Source organism: Paramormyrops kingsleyae, chromosome 23, assembly GCF_048594095.1.
Source record: "Paramormyrops kingsleyae isolate MSU_618 chromosome 23, PKINGS_0.4, whole genome shotgun sequence".
Lineage (NCBI taxonomy): Eukaryota > Metazoa > Chordata > Actinopteri > Osteoglossiformes > Mormyridae > Paramormyrops > Paramormyrops kingsleyae.
The window spans coordinates 4,268,384-4,295,017 of record NC_132819.1 but is presented as its reverse complement, the minus strand read 5'-3'; the positions used below and the strand labels follow the sequence as shown (position 1 = coordinate 4,295,017).

Sequence of the window (26,634 nt, the reverse complement as noted above, 5' to 3'; positions counted from 1 at the left end):
AGGATGTCACTAAGACACCAGTGAGACCTTCATGTGACAGTGGTGGATCTAGGCAACACTTCCATTCTCTTTTAACTCTCTTTCTTCACTTCTCCTTCTTTTCTATCCCGCCCACTGTCTCTCAGAACCGACTGGTGCCCTCAGGCTCTCCCTGCACCGGCTCTGTCTCTCTCGCACTCGCTAATGGGCCGGTCAGGCCCCTCCCTCCGCCTCTGACTGGAGTGAGACGAGCCCCACGTCCCCAGGGTCCTGACTCGCTGCTAGGGCTCCACGCCTGCACGCCTGGCCGGGAGCACAAAGCTCCCACACACCATCCAGGAGAAGAGTCGCGACAGATCGGGGAAGAGATAGGCGGTCACGGTGGTCCAGGTCGCATCCCTCCAGCGCTCCGTCTGCGCTCGCCCCATGGCCGTGGCTGTGGGTGGGCGGGCCCGCTGGGTCGCCCTGGCACTGGTAACCTCCTGCCTGGCGCTGCAGGCTGCTTCCGGGTGCCCATCCACCTGCCAGTGCTCGTCCATCACCCTCCTGTGCTCGGAGATCAACAGTGTGGCCGCCGTCCCGTCGCTGGGGTCACAGGAGAGCGATAACATCACCGACATGTGAGTTCACCTGCTTCACCTCTTCGTCTCGGTCACAGGCTCTGATTTCCCAGAAAGTCGTTTTACTGACCCCCCCCCCTACCTTAGGTGAAGAGTAACACTTCAGCATAAGTATGCCCTCACTAACTGTTGTGTTATCGCTGTTGAATTGGGTTATAACGTGAAGGACAGCTCAGCATTTTGCAAAGAGTGTCTCCTAGTTTTTTCAACCAGTGACCAACCTTTTGACTCCGTTGCTTGCGCTGTAATTTTTTGCGGATGGCTTGAGGCTTAAGAAATTACTTAATGCTTGTATAAGTTTCATTATGGTACCGACTGACACACAATAGCAAGCTGTAAAGAAGGACTACATAAACAGCTGTTGATTTAAGTGCCTAAATGTATATTTTGTTCATAGATAGCAATGAATAAATTAAGCAATGAGCGAGGAAAATTGCAAGTCACAAAATCAAATATACTACATATACCATTGGTACAGTGGGTCTGTTATATATTTTTCCTGACTTATATTACAGTTTTGTTTGTAAGGATGTCTGGGATATTTTTAAATTTCTACAGGTATTTCCAAGATGGTGAATAACCGAATAATCTTTAGAAATGTACTTATTTAATGCTAGAAAAACTTGCTGGCAAATGAAGACAAGGCAATGAAAAGCAGATGTTTGAAATGTTTTTAATCACACATTTCAAAACCAACAAGCAGGGATTTCACTGTAGAGAAACAAAGACATGCATGTGTGAGTGTTTGTGTAAATGCAGGAGCACAGAATGCTGCTTAAATGAACAAACAATGCTCATTTAATGTAAAAAAAAGGCAATAATCAAGCACCAAATTCACAAGGATACATAGCAGCCAGTCCTGTTGATGATGTCCATAACTATTGATAACTAATGAGTAATAGACCACGTTTCCAGTCAGCTCCATGCACTCAACAGGAATCGTGTTCGATAACTTCTAAGAATAGCGTGGCTAATGATGATTGTGGGACTTGAAACACGGGTTGTAATGATACCACAGCGCCGATTACAAGCGCTTCTTTCCATTGTACAAGTACTAAATATCTGTATTACCACGAATAATTTCTATGGGGAGTTTTTGGGAAAAGAATGTGTCCGGTCAATTATTCCACACAAGCAACATAAAGCAGTCTGCACAAATGAGACGTGTTGCACCACGCAAGAAATAATAAGAAACGAATTAGACATTTAAAACACCTTCCTAAAGTCAAACTATAAACGCAGACGCACGGGACTGTCCAGGTGTTGCCCGGGCAGTTTCAGGGTGCTGCCTTTTTGAACTCCCGGCCGCCGTGTCAGGAAACGGGAGAGCGCCGGTTTGCCCTTTTAGTGAGACCGACCGCGTCTGTTGAACTGGCTGGGAGCACAAAAAAAAAACTGTTTATTCGGCTGCGCAAATACAGATAATGCCGCGATTAGGGTATCGAGTTACAAATGCAATGCTGTAAATTGCAAATTGACGATAAATGACAAATCACCCATTTACTTCTATTGAATAAGTCTTGGTACTCTGTGGCAAACCGATCTTCTTGTTTTTCGCCGAATTACAAACGAATGCATTTGTTGGACTCCTATCTGCACTTATGCCATTGCCGGGATAGCATATTGTGGAGCAAATAAAAGAAAATGGGATAAGCGACTCAGTATCAACTGGACTCTTTTGGCAAACGATGTCTTATCTTAGATTAACTGCAAATGACTGGTGAGAGCACGTCCCACGTCTTTTCTCACTCTTCCCCTGACTACACAATTACTGGTCTCTAACTGAATTTCGGAATTCAACAAGTCAAAAGCATTTAAAAATGTTAGTAAAAGAAGAAATGCCTGCTGAAAAAAAATACACCAACACAGCTGGTTTCCAGCATGACCATACCAGCATATGTTGTGTTCTGGTGCTGGCGGACAAGCATCATTAATGAAATATTGCTGGTGGAGCGGCCTCATGTGCAGCTACACCAGCACCTGGAAATCATGCTGGTCTATGATGTTTTTTTCAGTAGGGAAACAGCCTTAAATTACATCTTCACATGGTAAAAGCTACGTGACATTTCAGGTGGGTGGCTGTAGACTACTATTTACAAGAATGGCGTGCGCGAAATGCACGAGGTCTCCGTTTAGCATTTTTCTACTGAATTGTTTAGTTGCACGGGCTGATTTCTAATTAGAAAGTCAGATCTCCACAGAATGTGGATTATTGTCTCCGACTGTCACCAATGGCAATGCCTACTGATTTTCAGCTGCAGCGCCAAATTAAAAACAATAGAAAAAGAACGGTAGTAGGCAAATATTTCTCGATAGATCACATCAGTATACCTTTATCTAAGCTTACAAAATCCAAGTTTTATTAAAGAATGTTATGTAAAAAAGGCACTCGTCTATAAAACATTAAATGCCTGTAAATATTAATGTTACAAAAGTAAAATTTGAGAATAGGGTTATAGGTTTGGAATTGATGGAATTAAAAAAAATGTTTTATTCACTTGTGCATGTCTGTGCATATGTGCCTGTCTGTCTGGAAGTTCATTTATGACGAAAATGTTATTCCTAAAAAAATAGGAAAATAACTGGATTTGTCTGGCCTGGGGGGCCCAAAATCTCTAGCAACACCCCAGCCTTCAGATGTGGTAGATGGTCATTCAGTTCAGTCTCTGATTTGTGGTAATGTTTTTGAATGGAATGTGACGTTCTTCTGTGTTTTGTCATTTTGTCTCCTGTACATCAGCTACATCGAATACCAGGCCAACCTGGAGAACTTGACTGAATCAGACCTTGCCAGTTACAAAGAACTGAGGAACTTGTAAGCTCTGTTGCATTTAAGCAAACTGCTGCATTTAAAAGAACCATGCATGTTTTGTCTTGTGATTTGTGACAGCTCAAAATATTTACCTTTAAAATACAAACACAGTTCACTGTTCATTTAGTTTTAAAAGGAATGATCGAATGATGGACACATTATGGTATATTTTGCACAATTTAAATGTAGTTCTACAGTGTATCAGACACACTAGCAGTGTGTGTCCAGCATGACTGCTCACAAAGCATGATGGGAAAATCATTGGCATCTCTTGTGTACAGTAGTAGTCTGCAAAAAAATATCCTGTGCTCTGCCAGAACTTTAATGAATATTCATGAAGGTCATGCGTGATACTGTATGATGTTGAATGACCGTTAGCATGATTTGTCAAGGTCATCATTCTAAAGCTAATGGTGATATTTTTGGTTCAGAGATTAAATTAATATTTTAAAATATTCTGCTCATTGAAGCCTTGCATTGAGCCTTACTAATTAATTCACAATGACCTTCCTAATGTTATTTGGCTAGATTTAACCTATAAAACATTTTGAACTGAATGCCATATACACTCATACTCATAGATCTTCAGAAGCCTAAATAAGGCATGAAATATGCATTTTGCATTTCAATGTAAATACATTCAATGCAATAACAATCAACCTATTGTGTTCAATAGATCTAATTTTTTAAATCAGTTTCTTTCATGACTGAGAGAGATTTTCCAGAATGAAATATCGTGTACATCTGCCGATTATTCCCTGACCTCTTCAGCTGTATGAACAAAGCCAGTTGTCTACTTTGTGATACGTCACACCTCACTTGTTCCAGTTTGCGGTCGGCCTATCGATCAAAGCGTGAAAAAACACACCCACCTACACAGATGAATGCATTTGGGTGAATTCAGATGTAACAGGAGAACTTTTCCCACAATATCCATTTTTTGCTCCCTGTTCTCCTCTCCTAGGACGATCAACCATTGCGGACTGGTGCACATTTCAGAGAGGGCATTTCAATACAACCCCAAACTCCAGTATGTGTAAGTCATTCAGCTTTTATGCTGGATTCCTCTTCAGACCATTGGTAATTATGTCATAGCAATTAAAATATCTCATTCCTTTCGATGTCTATTTAGTTGCTTACCGGACAGTTTTGTCCAGTCACACTTGCAATTTCCCCCCTATACAGTATGCAGCTGGATGTTTTACTGGAATATTTCAGGCTAAGAACCTTTTCCTCAATGTTCGTTACAGCAAGGCATCTCCTGGGACCTGAACCATCAACTTTTGGGTTAAGAGTTTATGTTCTTTACCGAACCATTAGGCAGCTGTACCATTTCCAGTAGAACATTCCAACCTGTGTTCTTTCAAGGTTTTTTGGGGGCGATTGAAGTTAAAATTGCATTGCTTTGCAAAATTTACATAAGCTTGTAGTGGTAAGTAATTACTTGAACTGGACCAGCTGTCAGTTTAGACTTGCTTCCTTACACGGAGGTTAATTGGCACTCATTCTCTTCCAGAGTTCTTCAAACTCTCCATAATTTAGCGAGTGATGTTCATGAGATCATGAAATTACGCATCTTAAATCTGCCTTATGGTGATCGGATCCCTCCCATGTATTAGCTACCTATCTCTGTCTCATTTCTCAGAGGACCACTTTGTCAACGCTTGACACACATCCTCTTTACGGATAACCCTAATAAATAAAGTTTCTCATTTTATCTCCTGATCCCCCACGAAGGAAGTCAGGAAGTGACGGACACCTTAGTGACCCTGTGGTCTGGTGTCACCCCACTGTGACCAAATCCCCTTCTTGTCCCTGGTCTTTGCACCACGTGACATGGGAAGCTGCCATGGGTACGGGCTGGCATTTAAATGGCCGCTCCCCGATAAACATCCGCCATTGACTTGTTCTCTGGAAGTTGATCGACTGATAGACTTGCGCATAATAAATAGCCCATGGGCACAGAAGCTCCATTATCGCTGAATCAATAGCCAGTGTTGCTGCAAAAGATCTGCTCTTGGATGCCAAGCTCCTGTCTTGCATGAGTTGTTGAGGGAGGTGGGAGGAGGTCTGAGGAAAGTCCCATCTATGGTGGCGTTCTGCTAGGGTGCAAACTGAGCTCCAATTTCTGTTTGCTCTTTGTATTTCAAAGCCAGATATCTGGGTTAAACAGTAAGGCCACAGTAACGGCGTGCATCGCACGTTGTCCTCTCTGCATGCGTGAATCCTACACAGCTGTACAGCCCGAGGCAACAATGCGTATCTGCTGTTCCTCCTGAGCAGAGGTGGGTAGTTCAGGTCCAGAGAGTAAAAGTTCAGACCGAGATTTTGTTTCAACTGACCAGTTGTGTATAAAGAGTCACTATCACAGGGCAGTGGTGGCCTTATCGTTAGGGAAACGTGCTTGTGATTTAAACGTTGCTGCTTTGAATCCCCAACCATCAGGGTACCACTTAGGTACCCTGAGCAAGGTACTGCCCCCATGCATACCTGCCTACTATGATGTCACATACGGGATTAATGAGGGACGCATTTTGTTGTTGTGTCACCAATGACAATCAATCACTTTTACGTTCCCCCCTAGTTGGCTGAAAGAAAATCTTAGTCTGGGTTTTTACTCTCTGCACTTGAACTACCCACCTCTGCTCCTGAGTGCAGGGCGGGTGGCACGGTGTGATAATGGCATTGGCCCAGCGCTCTCTGCGGCTTCTCGCTAAATCGGGCCGATGATGTATAAGGCCCAGCGGCTGCCCCATCCTGCACGCACTTCTGAGAGCAAGGAAAACAAACCATTGACCCCTGTTGCCCCCGCATTAGACCTGCCAACATGGCTCTGCGTCAGCCTTCCTGCCACATTCCCAGGTGGCATCTACTGTTCTCTCCTCTGCACGCGGTTCGGCCGCGATGCACAGAAAGCACAGGGCTGCCCTGGATGTGCGATCAGTCGCTTTGCTATAAAGAGAACCACAGATCACTGATAACAAAATAAAAGATGCTGGAGGCGTTGCTGGCTTCCTCTGTCAGCTTTCGGTTCCGGGCACTGGGGACCGATATGGCGAGAACAGAGATGGTTAGTTCCGAAGTAACCTTTAGGGAGGATCCCTCTGGTCAGGACCGGCGAACAGAAAGGGGAGAGGCAGAGATGGGGCTGGAATAATGCGCCTATTTGGTGCAAGGTTTCCTATTCCAGGGTTTGCGGGGATTGGGCAGGGAGGGTGTCAGTCGAGACATAAAGAAATACAAGCGATAAAAAGATGTATTACCAACAGCTTTAAAAATTTGAATTCTTGGGTGGGAATATTCCTTATAACTGTACAGAGGAATCTCAGGACAGGCTTCCTGGAAGCAAGGCAGAGCAGAACACATCATTTTACACTTGACATGAATGAGGGACAAGTTGAGCAAATCAACAAGAGGAACGGCAGTCACCTGACTCTTCCCCCAGAGTTGGCCCCTCCCCCTCCATACCTGTGTTCCACCTAATTGTTCACTTTCAAAACTTTAACCACACAACACATAACACAAGCGGGGTAACGGAATGTAGACTGATTGTATTAACTATTGTGACTGTATTTTCACGTGTCAGATGTCCTCTTTGTTAAATAAGCTGGTTCATCAACAGTATTTTCATAGACGTGTTTTGCTCCATTGTAATCCTGGAAATGGCTTGTCGGTGAAAAATGTATTTTTGCTTGGATCGGCTTGGGCAGCAGCAAGAATAACAATTCCTTAGGGGAACAGCAGCTCCTAAGGACGTCATTAGCAGTCTTTTGCTAACATAGGATGTATACTCATTCTGTAAAATCATATGATTGGGTATGATGAATAAATGAGGAAATGCCACTGCCCAGACTGAAACAAGGCCAGCAGTGTCAGCGGGTTATGTCTGCGTTCATTCGGGTCGCGCTATCAGACAGGGCTTTTAACGGCTCTTCATTTAGATGCTCTGTTTGGTAGGATGCATTAGATAGAACGTTGCAGCCTATTTAGTAATTATACATCTATTATTGCTCTTCGCCTGCAGTAACCTGGCATTCAATTCGTTGGAAGTCATCAGCTGGAGAGTCTTCCATTCCCTTCCCCTAATCAGCCTGTGAGTAAAAGCAAGGGGACAGAAGGCGGGAGCATCAGTTGGTTGTGGGATCCAGGCCCTGAGGGATCCAGGACTATGCTCTCTGCTGATTTCAGATACATATAAAATGAAAAATTTTTGTAGACTGGAATTCGAAAGGCTGTGGTACTGTGAGGTGACCTGTAACATTTCTTCTCCCTTTAGGATTTTGAAGGAAAACCCCCTCTCCTGCTCATGTGACATGTTTTGGCTACAGCAATGGGCAGCCTCTGGGCGGGGAGATGTCCTGAATCAGTCATTAAACTGCTCTGCAAACGGCCACCTCCGACATCTGGAAGACGTGGTGCTGGAGAATTGCAGTGGGTGGAATTTGCTCTTACCTTTAAGGGGGCCCTATTTTGTTCCCCCCCCCTTTCCTTTAGTGTGTTATATAGCTTTATGCACATGTAAATGGTCCGTAAAGTCTTATGGCCCAAAGTAAACACCAAAGGGAGTAACTCTCACCACAGAAACCACTCTTCTCTAACTTGTCTGAAATGCTTCATTGGAATTCCAGCTCTTACTTCCGTGACATGGTGAGGTCACCCGGTAACACAATCCTTATTGGCCGTCTACCTGCAAGAATCTGTCTGCAGACTGCAAAACAAGGACAGAACGTAGGGCAATCGGGCAAGCTGACCAATCATAGCACACTGGGCTTATTGAGGCTTTAATACAAGTTTATAAATCCATGTGATTTCATTGAGCAAATTGTGCTGACATGTTCAGCTATGTCAGGCAGTGTGGTGCTAGCCTCTGAGTCTTGACTAAAACTCCTGCACAGGTTTCCCTGAGGTGTCCATAGCTGATTCCCAGGAGACCGTTCGGGAGGGCGGCAACTTGACGTTCGTCTGCCAGGTGAAGGGACTCCCAGCCCCGAAAATAAAGTGGCATACACAGCAGCTGCACTCCCCTTATGTGCTCCAGGTAAAAAGATATGAGGTAGAACGGGATGCGTGATTGGCTGCCTAATCCAGAGCTAAGAGACATACATCCAATCAGTGTCAGTTTGTCATGCAACACATTCCCAGTCACAACAGCAGTCCAGTCTGGCTTAATGATGAGAAATGAGCTGTGCAGTACATCATGTAACTTTTGGCTGTTTTGTGCCATTTTTAAAGATATGATGCTTTTGTACTATACATACACCTAACAATGGACAGTGCATATATCCTCAGAGATGTTTTACTTTAAATTACATCACATTAGCACAAACAACATAAACTCCTTTTATTTATTTTGTTTTTAAAATAAGGAAAATTTGAAATATGTACATGCTTCCTGAATGAATTTTTGTATAAATTGGGAGCTCTCTGTACAAGACTATCATTGTAAAATGCAATAAATTACATACGAACAACCCATAGAGAAAAACAGAGAAATGGATAAAAAATTAAGGCTGGGGCCGGAATTATATCTGTAAAATTGCTTGGAAATCTGGAATGCATTACTGCTGTAACATCAATTGCATAACAGTAACATTATATGCAATATAATTATGTGACATTTAAGAGATGCTGTTCAGGGAGGTGCGGGACGACTGCTCCAGAAACCCTAACACCTGGTTCCATCTGCAGGAGAGGTCCAACGGGTCAAGCCTGGGGCTGGTCCTGCAGCTCACCAACGTCTCCTCCAAGGACAACCTGCGCAACCTGACGTGTGAGGCGGAGAACCAAGCCGGATCCGGGTCTAGCACTGTGTTGCTGGATATTCAGTGTAAGTGATGGATGGAGCCTCTGTGCAGAGTGACTGCAAGGGTGTAGCAGGGTTACATTAGGGGGACAGCAGGGTTACAGCGGGGGTACAACAGGGGTACAGCAGGGGTATAGCGGGGTTACAATAAGGGGAATGTAGGGTTACAGCAGGGGTACAGCTGGAGTACAGAGGGGGTACAACAGGGGTGCTGCAGGGTTAAAACAGGGGTACTGGAGGGGTACAGCAGGGATACTGGAGGGATACTACAGGAATACAGCAGGGGTACAGCATGGGTATTGCAGGGATACAGCGGGGGTACAACAGGGTTACATCTGTGGTATTGTAGGGGTACAGCAGGAGAACAATGTGGGTACAGCAGGGGTATGGTGTGGGTACAGCAGGGGCACAGTAGGGGTACAGCAGAAGTATAATGTGTGTACAGCAGCGGTATAGTAGGGGTACAGCAGGAGTATAGTAGAAGTACAGCAGGAGTATAGTAGAGGTACAGCAGGAGTACAGTGTGGATACAGCAGGAGTACAGTGTAGGTACAGTAGGGGCACAGTAGGGGTATAGAAGGGGTACACCAGGGATACAGTGTGGCTACAGCAGGGGTACATCTCCCACCCATCTTCACACTTCCATTACTGCTCCCCTGCCACTTTGGAGCCTGTACTGCCACTTCCTACATCTGGATTATGAGTGAAAGGATACTTTACAGCTGGAACCTGGTCATTTAAACGGGGTGCTAGACAGAAAAATTCTGGAGAGAGAGAGAAAAAAGCTATTAAGAAGTCACTGAACCTGTAAAGAGTGTGGGTGGGTTTAGACTGTAAAACTTTTGAAAAGTCTTTCAAAGAGCTCCCCATGTTCCTGCACTCATTTCATTCAGTTCTGCCATTATGTCACCTGTCTGCAGGATCTGCTGTGAGTTCTCTGACAGTCTGAACTCAGAATCGGTGCCTGTAATGGCTGACATGCTCTGGGGCCGACACAGCACATCTGTGATCTTATTTAGAGACAGAGGACACAAGGAACTTTCTGTACGATTCAAAACATTTATTTTCTAGATCTGTTCATTAAAAAAACACACAGACAATGAGGCAAACTGACACCATAAAGGTTTGTGTGGTTTGACTGGCAGGAGTCATATTGCATGAACTGGGACTCTATGCTGTTTTTTTTTGTGGAATCATACTCTAGACTCAGACACGAGCCGAGCAGAAATGTTGACAAACCCCGTTTTATTTAAAAGGCATCATGTTCCATCAATTCTACTGTTTTTTTTTTTCAGCCCAGTAATCTAAATACATTCACCAACATGCTTTAATGATGATAGATGCCAGAAGGGCTGGATGGAAAGTAAACACATTATAGACCTCAGACAAATTGAGCACTTAGCATGCGTGTGTGCCTCTGTGTGTGTGTGTGCCGTGGGTTTAGGGGCCGGTGAAGGGCTTGGAGACCCAAATGCTAATTGGCGTGGTTAATGACAGCCACTAAAAGCACAGCTGTCTCCCTGTGTCAGTGCTGTCCCTGCCCTGAGCTGATCCGCATAAGCCCCATCCTCCCAACGGCAGTTGGGTAGTTTGGCCTGCGGAGAGGATTCGGCAGACGTGGCCCAGAGCAGAGATTGTTCTAGGATACAGTGTGAGGACTCAGTGTCAGGCCTGAGATTTTATCATCCCTTCATTCTAAGGCAGCACACTGAGTTTAATGAGGATTCACAGAGACTCAACTGGTTGGTAGAAACAAAATCTTGGTCTGGACTTGTAGCTTCACGACTTGAAATGTCCAACAGCAATTTAAAGAATGAGGCTGGCGGAGATGAAGGCTAAGCACTAGTCTGATGAAAACGATTAGCATCTGTCTATGTCAGCTCAACATGCTACGTGTGAGAGTTCCATCCATCCGTTGAAAAAGGAAATGAGTGCTTTTTTGAGACTGGATGCTTGGCCTGAATTTATTTTAATGCACCTACAGGCATTATCTAATTTCTTTAGAAATTAGATTTTGTATTTAGGGAAATATGTGTGCTTTGGTTCACTACTGTTTCAGGTATGCTAAATGTTTTGGGGAGATTTTGTTTGTAGTCTCTTTAAGTGGTATCAGCATGGACATTTAAATGTTCTTTTGATTCTGATGTTATCCCCGTCAGGTATTTTATTTAGTGATTGAGTCTGTATTTTGAATTGTGTGTAATAGAAAAAAAAATGCTCATCAAAAGTCAGTATTTAGAGACATAGTTGAAACTATAGTTAATGTTGCTATGGCAGCTGTTTCCAGGGAATCATAACTCAAATCTAATCCTGTCATCTTCTCCACTCGTGGATTTACACAAGCTGCCTTTTACTGCCTTAGTAACGAAAAATATCGATGGTGTGTTGGTAAGTGGGAGGGGCCTCATGGTGGTTTCTTAGTGGGTGTGGCCTAGAGATGGTTGCCCATTAGGAGTGCCTGACTCTCTACTCATGTGCTCAGTCCCAGTCAGAATCTTGTGGTTGAAGGATGCCGAAGAGCAACACTACTGGTGTTTCTCCTTTGCGGTGGACGGCAACCCCAGGCCCACTATCAGGTGGCTCTACGAAGACTCACCGCTGATAGAAACGAAGTTCACCTTCACCCACCTGATCCCGGACATCAACGACGGCTCTGTGCTACATGGCTGCCTCTTCCTCAACAGGCCCACGCACCTCAACAACGGCCGCTATACTCTGCTCGTGGACAACGGGCTGGGCTCCAGCCATGCCACAGCCACTGGCATGTTCATGGACAACCCCTTCGAGGACCCTGAAGACCTTATCCCTGGTCAGCATTACCATTGAGACCTTTTTTACCAATTAGAGTTCATTCAGTTTGTTCTGTACTGCAACAAAAAAGTGGATCTGAATTACAGTTCTAGACTTAGGCATAGATCATTCCAGCAGATAATTTATGAAAGATTACAAATCCTCTGTTTTTCACATCAGCGTAAAATTCCTTATTTTCAATATATGAGGATGTAGATGAACACAATGAATTGTTTGAAGTCCCAAAAAGTTATTTCCCAGCAAAGTTTGCATGCGATGTGCATAACCTTGAGGTCAGTGATCTGACAGTGTCCCATTAAAACCAGCACGCAATTACAGTAATGAATATATAAGTATTTTGTGGTTCCCTGTTATGTGGGCGCCAGTCCAGCTAAATAGCCCAAAGCCCCCCTAAACCTCCCCCCCACCAACATGTCCGAGCCTCTGGAGGTCTTGTCCAGATGACGCCTCTCTGGCTTCAGTCAGGCTTACAATTTTGTTTACTGTGTGCCCCCCCTATTTATTAAGCAGATGATAATTTTGCGATTGGGCTTTTTAATCTGCACATTTGCACATTTCGGCTGAAAATAATACCCAAATAATACCCTGCCGTAGTCACGTACGCCTGCTGTTTTTGTGTCGCTGTAGTTCACACTCAGTCGTACATAAGTCTGATTGTTCTGATGACCTTAAATTGAATTCTTAGACACAGCCCAACATTGCTATTCTCTGCCATGATTCCTGCAAGGATAAAATTTAAATCTCACCCCGGAATATAACCAACATAAGTAACCAAATAACCTTATATGGAATAACTTGTGAGATGAAAGCTACTTGTCACTATTGTACATTAGCATGGTGTAAATCAGATACTTTTTGTAGATCTCAAATCAGCATCAGCACTAGATAAGCAGTATATTATTGTCTTTTTTCACTTATTTCTCAAAATTATGCTTCTCATTTTTCTCAAATGCCAGTCTTTACTGATGATCCGAGTAAGTTGACTGCATGCTTTTTTTATATTAGCAAAGCTGCTTAGAGGATTTCAAAGCCAGCTAATAAATAAATGATAAAGCGTGTCTTATTTGTAGTTTCACGCATGGGTAGATCTTATAGCGAGCAAGTACTGATGTATGACCAAATTTACTTAATAGATGAGATTGCAGTCGTTTGCATGCTTATAAGTAGATGAAACGACTCTGATGAGGGTGTCCTGCATGACCTTTTATTCTGAGCATTACGGGACTGATGAAATGACATATTTGTCTGATCTCTTCAGCTCCCACCAACAAATCCACAGAGAACATCATAGGGAACCCGGGAAGTGAGACATTTGGGGTGCGTCTCTCATGCTCTGTTTCTGATAAACGTGGGGGGGCTGCTGTCGGAGCCCATCTGCGCAGCAGGTCGGCTCAGGCTCACTTGCTGCGTTTCTGCCCGCAGGTCTCGGTGGCAGTGGGCCTGGCGGTCTGTGCTTTTGGGCTCCTCCTTATCACTGTGTTGGTCACCAACAAGTGCAACCAGCAACCCAAATTCGGGATGCGCCGTGAGTTCCCTGTTTTTCCTCCATTCGGGTATCTTTCATGTCTGAAAGCTCTATTATCATTATTATACTGGGGAAAACTATTAGAAACTTGGATTCTTAATGTAGGGATCAAAGGAGATGTCTCTAGGACAATACGAATGTTTTTTATATCCAGTTGAGCCTTTTTTGGGGTTTTCAATGATGATTTTTCAGGGAATAAAACCTGATTAGGACCTATTCAAGGTAAAAAAGAGAATAAACAAAAAACTACAATAACAGGAATATGACTGACACTGGTAAATATTTTTAGCGTGTATGATCTTAGTTGAACACAACATACAGGTCAGGCTGGAATTGCTGGATTGACATTGATCTAGCTGGCTTCAAAGACCATTTCCTTAGTTTTCACATTATCGTCAGTACTGTATTGGGGGGGGGGGGGCGGGGTAAGGGGGGAGCATATCACCCCCCTCCCCCTGTGGGACAGCATATCGGTTAAGCTGTTACAGGGTTTGATTACAGTAGGAGACGTGAACACCATCAAGTCCCACAGCTCACGGAAGGGCCATTAAAGGAGATGGATCCAGCAGTGGTTTCCCCCCCCGCCCCCCCCCCCCCCCCCCCCGGACCCCAGCCAAAGTGTCTGAGTGGGCCGGATGGCCCAAAGCCCCCCTAAAACCCCACCCCCAATTCCTCCGGGCCTCTGGGGGTCTTGCCTGAATGACTGCTTTCTGGCTCCAGCCAGGCTCATAATTATTACTGTGTGACACTCATTAGAGAGCAGCTTATTTCAGAACTGAGCTTTCTAATCAGAACACCATTTTTCATCCATAGGCAGCAACAGAACTAAAATCATCTTCATCGTCATCATTATCATCATCATCATCATTATTATTATTATTATTATTATTATTATTTCTTACAGCAGTCATGTATTATTTATGCATGTATTCATTTGCCAGACACATTCATATTTTTGGAGTATGAAGGGAATAAAATGCATAGCGCAAATCAATATGAAAATGAATAATTTATTACTAAAGATCTAATTACAGTTTAATCACCAGGCTTCCGCAGCAGTTGAGGCCGGTACATTTCCAGACAGAGTGCAGTAATAAGTGCAACTGAAAGGTTTTAAATAGCAAAAAAAAAGTGTGTAACTGCGATTTTGAAAAAGAGCGCAAGGTTTTATTATGAAGTTTTGGCAGATTGGGGGACAGCCGAAAAACTCTCATGTAGGTCCTAACCCTCAATCCCATCGAGCACCTACCGGCTGTTGTGAGGTTAACAGTGGTCTACCTAAGCAAAGTAGCTAATCACTATTTGTGAGATTCACTAGTGAATCACATATCATTTGGTAAGGCACTTTCCTTTGCACTTCCTGCAAACAGGCGAATCTGTCCTGGGCTCCAAGGATGACCTTGCCATCTCCCTTCGCTCAATGGCAGGCAGGAAGAGCACCCCCTACCCCGACGAGGAGACCCTGGACTTTGTGGAGAACCCTCAGTACTTCTGTAGCATCTTTAAGGAGAAGGACATGTGTGAGCATACAGTACCATGACCAGTCTCCTGCAGGCCAAATTTTCTGAAGATATATCTGAGAACCACTTTATGCTGTAAATCAGTGTTTCCCAATACGGTCCTCGTGGACCTGCAGACAGTCCACATTTTTGCCACCAGCAGCTGGGAGGGAGCAAAAATGTCTGGCAGGTAGCTGGGAGGGAGCAAAAACATGGACTGTCTGTAGGTCCCCAAGCACTGGGTTCGGAAACACTGCTGTAAATGTTTTGAATTAGAATTCATTGGAAAAAGACAAAGCAGAACCAAGATGTTAAATGAATGAATGAATGCTGCCAGCGATCTTCTCGGTGGGCAATTAGTCTTGTCTGGTTGGTTCCCCTGCAGGTGTCCAGCACATAAAGCGGCAGGACATAGTGCTGAAATGGGAGCTGGGTGAGGGAGCTTTTGGGAAGGTCTACCTGGCTGAGTGTGCCAGCCTGAGCCCTGACATTGATAAGATGCTGGTGGCCATCAAGGTACGTGGGCGAAGAGGTGGGGGGGGAGGGGGGGGGCAGGTACATCAGGCTGGCACATCATAAGAAGGGGGATCTTCTGACCTGCCCTCCTGCCAGAGGTGGAAAGTTCCGCTCCAGAAAGTGCAGATCCAGATCAAGATTGTGTTTCAACCAACCAGTTGACTATAAAGAGTCAGAGTCACAGAGAACTCAGGTGGTTGGTTGAAACAAAACTTTGGTCTGGGTTTTTACTTTCTGGGCCTGAACTCTCCACCTCTGCTCCCTGCACCTGCAGACCCTGAAGGACGCCAACGAGTCGACGCGGCAGGACTTCCAGCGCGAGGCGGAGCTGCTGACGGTGCTGCAGCACGAGCACATCGTGCGTTTCTACGGCGTGTGCGCTGATGGCGAGCCCCTGGCCATGGTCTTCGAGTACATGAGGCACGGCGACCTCAACCGCTTCCTCAGGTACGCAGGGCTGCGAGAGGACACTAGGGGGAGCCGGGGAGTGCGTGAGCATGGATAATAGTACCTTCGGTTTGGAGAAGGGGAAGCCCATTTGGCAAAATTTTTCAGGGTTCCAGCCATGTCTTTGTGTGGCCCAGCAGGTGTGGGCCCACAATCCGCGATGACGTACCGCTGCCATTAATAATGTATAATTAGTCCTATTACGCTGTATCACATACCACATATGTCGGTGATTCCATAAGAGGTTACAAACAGACTGATAATGGTGAATGCTGAGAATGGGGCCTTGTGCTGCGTTGTTATTTTGCCACAATGGCCGCATCAATTTTGGGGGACAGCTGGACCCCAGGAGAAGGCATCATGAGAAGAAATATTGTCCACGGGCCCCGGGAATTATGGGCCTGGACTCACACCTAATAGGGTGACTCTCTTGTGAGACAGGCCAGGAATCCAGACCATCTCATACAAGCATGTGAAAATAATCATGCTACTGTAATGTCATAATAAATCATGTAACTATGTCATAATGCTATGCCATAATAGCCCAACTATGTATTTTATTCTGCTCAATAGTAATTGATAATATAAATGTCTAGCATGGCGTGTGCTATATTTATCTATTGGTATAATGTTTTATTACTCCATGCCTCTAGGAGCCTCTGGCTGACTCATTTGTGCTTCATCGCTCCCATACTTAAGGTGCTCAGTAAACGGTCCACAGCCGTTACCAGCTACCGACCTTAATGGCCGTGTTTGTTTCTGTGGCACGTTCCTTTCCGTACCCAACAGAGCCCACGGTCCCGACGCTCACATCCTGGAGGAGGGCAAGATGCCCCCGCAGGGTGAGCTGAGCCTCCCGCAGATGCTGTGGATCGCAGCCCAGATCGCCTCGGGGATGGTCTACCTGGCCTCGCTGCACTTTGTCCACCGCGACCTGGCCACCCGCAACTGCCTGGTAGGGGAGGGCCTGGTGGTGAAGATCGGCGATTTTGGCATGTCCCGTGACATCTACAGCACGGACTACTACAGGGTGAGGCACACGTGGGACGTCCTGCGTAAATGTGTGGATGAGCGTTCATGGACTGCATGGGTGTGGGTGAGGCCAGAGGGGGGGACAGCATGTGGCAGGACGCCTGTGTGGGTTTGACGTGGAAAGCACAGAGCCAGCCCCCCCCTCTCCCCCCCCAACACAGGTTGGCGGCCGCACCATGCTGCCCATCCGCTGGATGCCCCCAGAAAGCATCATGTATAGGAAGTTCACCACAGAGAGCGACATCTGGAGCTTCGGCGTGGTCCTCTGGGAGATCTTCACCTACGGAAAACAGCCTTGGTACCAGCTCTCCAACAGCGAGGTGGGCGGACAGGGATTGGGGGGGGTATGGGGGAGCGGGAGCACCAGCCCACCTACCTCGAAAGTGCCGCAAACAGAGCCCAAACTAATAATCTGCCATGCCGTATGAAAAAAAAACCAACAACATGGAAGGATTCAGAGAACTTAATTTAGATAATTTCTTAAAATGCATATATACCGTAAAGGTATTTAAAGCTAATTTTGCATAACTTCAATTGTGGTCAAAGTTTCTTTTCTGCAGAATTTATTTTTATCTTTATTGACCCTTGGAACACAAAAAGATAAAGCAGATCCTGAAATGGAACAGGATCCGTCCCACTTGATAGCTAAAAGGCAGCATCTGCCCCCCCTTTCGGACCCTACACCCGGCTCAGGAGAATCTCGCCAGGCCAAAACACAAAAGGCCTGAGGTGGATCGTCTTTCACACCCACCCTTCTAATCTCATTTACTGCCATCTTCACCCATGCGGTGATTCGGCTTAACCTCGTTAATTTAACCACTTCTGACCCCTGATTGATGCCTAGGGCTAATTTATAAGGCCACAGACAGATTGTTACAGTTATGGGGAGGAGTCGCAGGCAAAGATGGGTACAATTCGCTTTTTATATCTGCCTTGCCATGATTGAATACATTTTACAGGGTGAAGTTGCCTGCTGCTGATAGACCTGTCATTTAATTTGTTGAAGACTTTCCATCCTGGAAGGAACTGATGTCAACACTTGGTGTTCCAGAGATAGCTTGGATTGGTGTAGAATTCGCTCTGCAGAAACATTAGCACAGGGGGGGCCAATCTTAACCGCAAAGGGCCGGTGTGTATGCGAGTTTTCGCTGCAACTCCCTAATTAGATTACTAATTAGAGGACTGATTGGCTGAAGAGTCCTCACACCTGGGTTTGAACAGCTGACCTACAGGTTATCCCAAAAACCTGCATACACACCGGCCCTTTGCGGATAAGATTGGCCACCCCTGCATTAGCACCTCGTAGCAGATACTGCCAATAGTCAAAAGTGCTGTTGTTAGTCATTGAAAAGAACCGAAAGTGCTCCTGGACTTTGAATCAAAATGATGACTATTTAGTGTAAAAAACAAAGCCAAAAAGTCAAACCAATAACACAGGTTAAATTACTGAATCACCGCTGAGTAGGGTTGCAAAATTCTGGGAATTTTCAAAGTTGGAAACTTTCCATGAAAATTAACAGGAATATATGGGAGTTAATTGGAATAAACTGGAAATTTGCAAAATTGCAGGGTAGCCTATAAAAGGGAACTTAAATGTAATTGAAAAAAAACATCTTGATGGCACTAATAATGATATCATTGTGTAACCAAGTGCTTGTGAGTAATTATGTGTGTGTAAAAATACCCCAAAATAAGCATCTGCATCAAAACACTCTGCTTACAAGTGAAATTCTATGTTGCATTATTCATACAATCTGCTTTCTTTGCCGTATATGATAACTTGTGTGGAGTTCCATGGCGTTCAATATTTCCAAAATTCCCCCACTTAACTTCCCATGGAAAGTTTCTGCAAAGTTTTTGGAAATTTTCAGCCCCTTTGCAACCCTACTGTTAAGTGGTGTCACCTGGGGTGAGCTTCAAATGCTAGGCACCAGGAATAGGTCACAAGCTCCATTCAGAAAATAAAGTGCCAAGGGATTTTAAAGACTCAACAGCCAATCTCCTGGAAGGTTTCATGTCTCACACTATTTCTTCCCACGTCCATGCAACCTCTCTATAGGCCATCGAGTGCATCACTCAGGGCCGGGAGCTGGAGAGACCTCGCACCTGCCCCAAGGAGGTGCACCTGCTCATGCAGGGCTGCTGGCAGCGGGAACCCCAGCAAAGGCTGGATATCAAGACCCTCCACAGCCGCTTGCTAGCTCTGGTCAAGAGCCCCCCTATATACCTGGACATCCTGCAGTAATGGGGCCATCGAAAGAGTGGGAACAGGGGTCCATGGCCCCCAGGCAGCCATCCCCACCACCGCCCCCCAACACAACCTGCCATAACCAGACCGACAGATGTTGGGAGTAATGGGTTAGCTGGGATTACAGGATGAACACGTTAGTACGTCATTTAACTTCTTGACAAAGCCGACAGGGTCATGACCCTGATCACATGGGGGGAGTATGAGCGACGCGTCCACATACTGAGAAGATTAAAGTTTGCTCATTGGTTTATTTTGAGGAACCATATCAGGGTTGTAGAAGGGAGTCACAAGGGTAGGGAGTGGATCAGGAATTGGGAAACAATGTTCATATTCACTTCAGATAGTCACTAACACATAATAATTTATTGCTGCATTTTCTCCCATTTGTCATAAGTACTACACACTTCTAATGGATGGATAGATTATCAGGTTCATGCGATATGGGTAGTAGTTACATGTATTAAAGGTTTAATTGCATGGCCTTTGTTACATTAAAACGTAACAGAGAGTATATTCTGGGAGATGTGATCTTGTTTACCAAGTACTTATTTCCTAACATGTGTATTGGGCATTATTAAATTTGCGATTTGAAGGCGGCAGTGGAATGCGTTGGCTTCAAGTGATTGGCTGGTAATGCTGTTGCTAGGTGACCTGGCACTGCTTGGAATCTTTAAAAAGAGCTTGAGACCAGGAGCTAAAAGCTAATGAAATGGGCTTGTAATGGGATTTCAAAGCCCTCAAGTTTGACTCACAATGGGGGTGATACACTCTGCCATCTAGACCAGTGAGCTTATTTGCTTAGGGGAAAAAAATCCTTTTATAGGATGATATAAAGTGTATATTTTACACATTCTGGAATACATGCATACTGTTACATTGTTGGCTTAAGCTAGTGGAAAGGGGTCGTGTTCCTCAGTTGGGCTTTTTGTCTTAAGTTGAACTTTCCACTGTCCATGGGAAATTATCACTCAGCTGCATACTGTCCAAGATAATCTTGTTTTTTTGGACTTCTCTGGCCCTGAGCTGTGAAAAAAGAACCAAATTTTTCTATCTGAAAAGCTACCTTGAAAGATTTTTTTTTCTTTTTTTAAAGGGCAAAATGATTTTGGGTGAAAGTCTCAACATTATCTAAAAAAGTCGGCGTAGCAGCCCGACACCTATGTTTTAAAATGTGAAACGTGTGTCCTGATGAGTGTTTGTGTATAAGCATTTGTGACTGATTGTATGTCATAAAACAGAATGTATATAGCTAATGGATATGTATGATACATAATGTATATAGCTTTAACAATACAACTGCATGTCTATTCAGTCGATCATCTACAGCACGTCTTCAGACTTCACTCTCCGACTGGAAGTAGCCTTGACATGCCACAATGCTGCTTTGATCCTTTGGGCATCAGAGGCACACAACTTGTATCAATTGTTACTCCTTCAGTATTGTTGTAGCAGTTTTCTAATAAATGTGTAAATTAAATGTTACATTTTAAAAAATGATTTAAATTTTAATTTTGTGAGAACTCAGGGCTCTGAAGCTCAAGGTTATGGTTGTCTTTTTATATTTTACATTTTTTACATGTGTGATTTTTAGAAGTACTTTTCTCACTGCTGTCTTATTCACAATGCATGGTTGTTAGTTATTTATCTTAATGGGCCACAGACCTTCCCCATAAATCTATTCATAGTTATGAGCTATGAATAAAAAATGAATCAAGTGAATATAAAGAACGAATGCCTGGTCAAAAGGTTTATGAAGAAAGTAAAACAAAAACGACCCAATTAAAACTGTAAGCAGACCCACACTTTATACTTTGATTGTGGAAGAATAAAGTCGTGAAAATGTTACAGTTTACTGGATTTCCCAAGTAAAATGATTTTAAGGTGAAACATTTCAAAGATAGCAAATCTGGAATCCAGAAATAAATCACGGTGGTATATCTAATAAAAAGAAAATATGTGATGCCAAAAAAATAAATGACCATGAATGAGAAAAGAAATATCTGTTCTCGTTTTAGTTGACGTTGTTGGAATAATGCTGATAAAATGCAGAACGTCTCGAACCTTTTAGCTACACAAGAGAACGTTAGAAGCAACTCCCACGTATTATTTACCGCTTCTGAAGCCATTTTCATGTATAGTGACTGACATTTTTAACAATATACATGCTCGGGGTTAAATGCCGTTCTCAAGGGTCCAACAAGAGTGTTCCCTCCTGAGATCTGAACCAGGAACCTTCTGGCCACAAGTTCCGTTACTTACCGAGCAGGCAGGCAGGCCGGCCGCCTTTATAGCTTTGAGCAGCACTCGCACGCGCGCTAGGGCACGCGCACAAATACATTAGCCTGCGGCCACAGAGCACTGGTGCGCGCTCGCCCGCGGACACGTACGCACACAGCTTCGTTCGCACCCTGGGGAGCTGTAATGGAGTCTGAGTAATGCAATCACCGTCTCATTAATGTCCTCAGCAGCGTTCCAAGCGAGAGCTCTCAGGGCTGGTGTTCCTGTGGTATGCGATTTCACCCCTTCTGCTCTAATGAGGACCCCTCTCCCCACTACCCTCTTCCCTGGACCCCGGACTTCACCCTCCGCCACCACATCGCTCCGAGTGGCCAATACATTCTGTCACATTCACACCACTTCAGTCCTAATCTCCTCATTAAATGATCTCTGGCCTCTTTTGACCAGTTCTTTTCAACAGCGTCATATGAGCCATTTTGTTGGGTTGATGCATCAGTACGGAAAAATCATTTAAGAATTTTGATAATAAAAAAAACCTCCAAACATGAACTTTCATTTTACTTCATGATATAGTGACTGTGCAATGTTAGATCTTCACCCCGTGATAGGTCTGTGATGCATGATGCACCTTACTTAGAAAACTGAACTGCTTAAAAGTCACACATACTACCCAAATGACCACTTTTCAGACATCTATTTTATATTCTCTTTACAACAAATACAAGCATCCTTTTCCAAGAAATTCGTATAATGAAAACAATAAAAATGTTTAAGTAAAAATGATACACGTCCATTTTAACGATATTTTATAAAGGGACATTATCATATTCCATGCAGAAATCGCAAATGTCAGCGTTTAAAGCAGCTCAGTGGGTAAGGGTTCCACAAAACATATAAAACCTCGTTAAAAATATTTTCTCCAGTATACTACACAGCTGTATAAATTGTTGAAATTTTGTTTGGAATAAAAATGTCAGACAAATAGCAAAGCAACAAAATAATAATTATGTAATTCAATAAAACATCCAAATGAGCGTGAAAAGCAACGGGAAATAATGTATTTAAAGGTTATGAGTAATTGTTTAGACAGCCCTGCCCCCTACTGGTCAGATTATTTTAAGTAACTGAAGCTTAATATTCACGTAAGTTACGATACTGAACTACTACTAGGAAACATGGTTTGGTGAGATGTGTCAGTATCTATATATATTAAAATGTAATTAAGTTTAAATGATTTAAATGTATTGATTCTGTAAATCCCAAACCTTTGGTCATTTGCAGACGAAAAAAGTCTCAGTTTTTAATATACACTCACCTAAAGGATTATTAGGAACACCTGTTCAATTTCTCATTAATGCAATTATCTAATCAACCAATCACATGGCAGTTGCTTCAATGCATTTAGGGGTGTGGTCCTGGTTAAGACAATCTCCTGAACTCCAAACTGAATGTCAGAATGGGAAAGAAAGGTGATTTAAGCAATTTTGAGTGTGGCATGGTTGTTGGTGCCAGACGGGCCGGTCTGAGTATTTCACAATCTGCTCAGTTACTGGGATTTCCACGCACAACCATTTCTAGGGTTTACAAAGAATGGTGTGCAAAGGGAAAAACATCCAGTATGCGGCAGTCCTGTGGGCGAAAATGCCTTGTTGATGCTAGAGGTCAGAGGAGAATGGGCCGACTGATTCAAGCTGATAGAAGAGCAACTTTGACTGAAATAACCACTCGTTACAACCGAGGTATGCAGCAAAGCATTTGTGAAGCCACAACACGCACAACCTTGAGGCGGATGGGCTACTACAGCAGAAGACCCCACCGGGTACCACTCATCTCCACTACAAATAGGAAAAAGAGGCTACAATTTGCACGAGCTCACCAAAATTGGACAGTTGAAGACTGGAAAAATGTTGCCTGGTCTGATGAGTCTCGATTTCTGTTGAGATTTCTGTAGAGTCAGAATTTGGCGTAAATAGAATAAGAACATGGATCCATCATGCCTTGTTACCACTGTGCAGGCTGGTGGTGGTGGTGTAATGGTATGGGGGATGTTTTCTTGGCACACTTTAGGCCCCTTAGTGCCAATTGGGCATCGTTTAAATGCCACGGCCTACCTGAGCATTGTTTCTGACCATGTCCATCCCTTTATGACCACCATGTACCCATCCTCTGATGGCTACTTCCAGCAGGATAATGCACCATGTCACAAAGCTCGAATCATTTCAAATTGGTTTCTTGAACATGACAATGAGTTCACTGTACTAAAATGGCCCCCATAGTCACCAGATCTCAACCCAATAGAGCATCTTTGGGATGTGGTGGAACGGGAGCTTCGTGCCCTGGATGTGCATCCCACAAATCTCCATCAACTGCAAGATGCTATCCTATCAATATGGGCCAACATTTCTAAAGAATGCTTTCAGCACCTTGTTGAATCAATGCCACGTAGAATTAAGGCAGTTCTGAAGGCGAAAGGGGGTCAAACACCGTATTAGTATGGTGTTCCTAATAATCCTTTAGGTGAGTGTATATGTCGTGTACTTTTAATAACTGTACTGTGTACATCCTGCATAGCTGGGGTAACTAGCAAATCAACAGTCCTCCAATATTAATATCGTCATAGTCATACAATTATCTGATTATATAACATGCCTACTTTTTTACTGCCTTGCGTAATTAATAATCAAACAGAGGCCTACTTTTGATAATACCTCCTGCCTCTGTCTCCGCCATACGGCGCACATCAACCTCGCATGTGGCCACAGTCTCATAAAACGTGCTTTCACCCTTTAGCTGTAATCCATTCTTCTTCACTAGTTATCATGGCTGTGGTTTCAGACATAAATGATCGTCAGCAAATTGAACGCTGGCGGTCTTGGGCTGTGCGTTTTACGGTGTATAGCTGTGTTTTTGGTGCTATTAAGGCGTCTATCCCTCGTTGAAAATGAGAACTGTAATTTCATTAAAGAAACACTACAATTTTAAGCGATCCGTATGTTTGTTGCTTACGTTCTAACCTTATAAGATAACTGTATTTTAATATGTAAAGTAATAACAAAAAAACACAAGTAAAAGTGAAAACTGAAATGTAAAAAAGACAGAACCAAAATGTATGTATTTTTAATTTAGACCACTAGATGTAGACATTTATTTGGTAAATATCACTATTGGACGTATCACTGCAAAAAAGATTTAACCATATTAGAACACTAGTTATAAACGTTACGAATATTGTGGTATCATTCTTAACAAAATTATTAATAATCCATTAATAACCTATTCACTAAAAGTCAATGTGGGAGAAAAAAAAATCTTTCAATCAAAATAATCCCCTCTGCTAAAAACCTTAACAAATTCACTTTTAAATGTACATGTAATCCAAAAAACATTGTCATTGAATCTTGTATGTCTCCTTGAACAACTACACAAAAAGCAAATGTTGTACAATATAAAACTTTAAGTGCAAAAATTACACAGTAATTATAAAATATGACCTTATCAAAACAGAGAATATCCATAATCAGCTCCACTGCAGTGACAAGTTTCTGACAGTTTTTTTACTGCGATTTCAATATTATGCATCCATCCAATCATCTATGGCGGCTGGGGCTCGGAGTCTGTTCCAGGCAACACAGGGTAGTGACACATCCTGTATGGGATGCCAGGGTTTCAGGGTACATACACACACAGCGGGCGATTTAGAGACACCAGTTAACCTAACGTGATGTCTTTGGGAGAAAGCCCACACGATCAGAGTGGAGGCAGGATTCACACCCCTAACGCTGGAGTTGTGCCACGACATCACGCCCCACAAAAACCTCCATGCTGCCCCACACGCTGCATCCAAAAATCCATAAATCATCCATCTATCTTCTAACCACTTATCCTGGTCAATGTCACATTCAGTTATGGAAATAATGAATCCAGTTAAAGTCCTCAGATGGTTGAAGAGTGAAATTCTGCTCCAGCACTGGGCTGCCAGGCTGGTATTGTGGGATCTCTTTTGAGGCCTCTATGTGATACATACAGGCAGAATTCAATCAACAACTCAATCAAGGCCCATTAATTAATATTCCAGATCCAGAGATGAGCCAGCATTAAGTGTTTTCCATTACGGTGCATTACTCAAATGATAAATAATAATCCCAAAGACCAGGGTAATGATCCATGCTATGGAAGTGGAGCAGTAGTTGATGATTGAGATATAACTACTTATGTCTATTTGAATGGCATTTCTGAAATGTGGCAACATGCAACTATTTCTTGGCGGCTGGTTCAAATCTCAGGTCGGCAGAATAGCCACATGACTGTCGGGCCCTTGATCAAGGCCCTTAAGCCCCGGAAAATACTCCAGGGCTGCTGGATAAATAGCTGTGCCTGCGGTTGGACCCCAAGCTTTGCTCTCACCTGTTTGTGTGCTTATGTCTGAGAGGAGAGCAAGATGGGATATTGTGCAAATGGAAAATCACAAAAAGCATCATTACATATGCTGGAGCTGCCAGTAGGGATGGAAGCCATTTGAAATAATTACCCATGAATCCCGTAGGCTGGACATTTGCTCCCCGTGCTTGTGCAGTAGCTGTAGCATAGACAGACTGGTGTGAATTCACCGAGGAGCCTGCCAAATGTCAGGATGCCTCTGTGGCATTAAGCGCACCTCAAATATGCATCTATTCGTAACAAATGGAGCCCAACTTCTTCTAAACCTGAAGCTTCTCACAGGTCACAGAGTCCAGCCGGGGCTCCCATCTGGTCCTGTGCAGATCCCAAGGACAGCTGCTCGTGTGTCGAACGAGTACAAGACAGTACAGGTGGTCCTGGCGATTAATGCCCATGTGATTAATGGGCGTGCAGTTTTCAGACACTGGAGCAGATTCTCCATCATCTGTAAATGAGATGTTATTGTTGCTATGAAACCAGGAACGAAAGCTGGAGTCGTGGCAGTCACTTACCTCCCCGCCTGACGCTTGTCAGCCTGCTACTAATAGCCAACGGAAAAAAAAGATATGGGGCAAATCTGGTCTATTTAATTAGCACTGGGCCTAATTGAATCCAAGAAACCATAGTTGTTTGTAGACTTGTGTGCTTGTTGATGGAGCTGATG

At 43.9% G+C, this 26,634-nt stretch overlaps 1 protein-coding gene across 3 annotated transcripts; it reads left to right on the top strand.

Moving 5' to 3' along the window:
- Nucleotides 1-208: 208 nt before the first annotated feature.
- LOC111853509 (high affinity nerve growth factor receptor-like) lies at nt 209-20,772 on the top strand. Of its 3 annotated transcripts, none has more exons than XM_023830477.2 (17): nt 209-599; nt 3,340-3,414; nt 4,376-4,447; nt 7,436-7,504; nt 7,688-7,842; nt 8,307-8,449; nt 9,100-9,238; nt 11,697-12,023; nt 12,982-12,999; nt 13,284-13,342; nt 13,448-13,550; nt 14,978-15,070; nt 15,435-15,565; nt 15,840-16,012; nt 16,802-17,042; nt 17,206-17,364; nt 19,104-20,772. In XM_023830477.2, the coding sequence occupies exons 1-17, from the start codon at nt 406-408 to the stop codon at nt 19,287-19,289; spliced, it is 2,337 nt and encodes a 778-aa protein (XP_023686245.1). In that variant the 5' UTR covers nt 209-405; the 3' UTR covers nt 19,290-20,772. The 3 variants fall into 3 exon arrangements, with proteins under 3 accessions (XP_023686245.1, XP_023686243.1, XP_023686244.1); XM_023830475.2 differs by having other exon boundaries at nt 211-599; nt 14,921-15,070; XM_023830476.2 differs by lacking the exon at nt 12,982-12,999 and having other exon boundaries at nt 212-599; nt 14,921-15,070.
- Nucleotides 20,773-26,634: the final 5,862 nt, after the last annotated feature.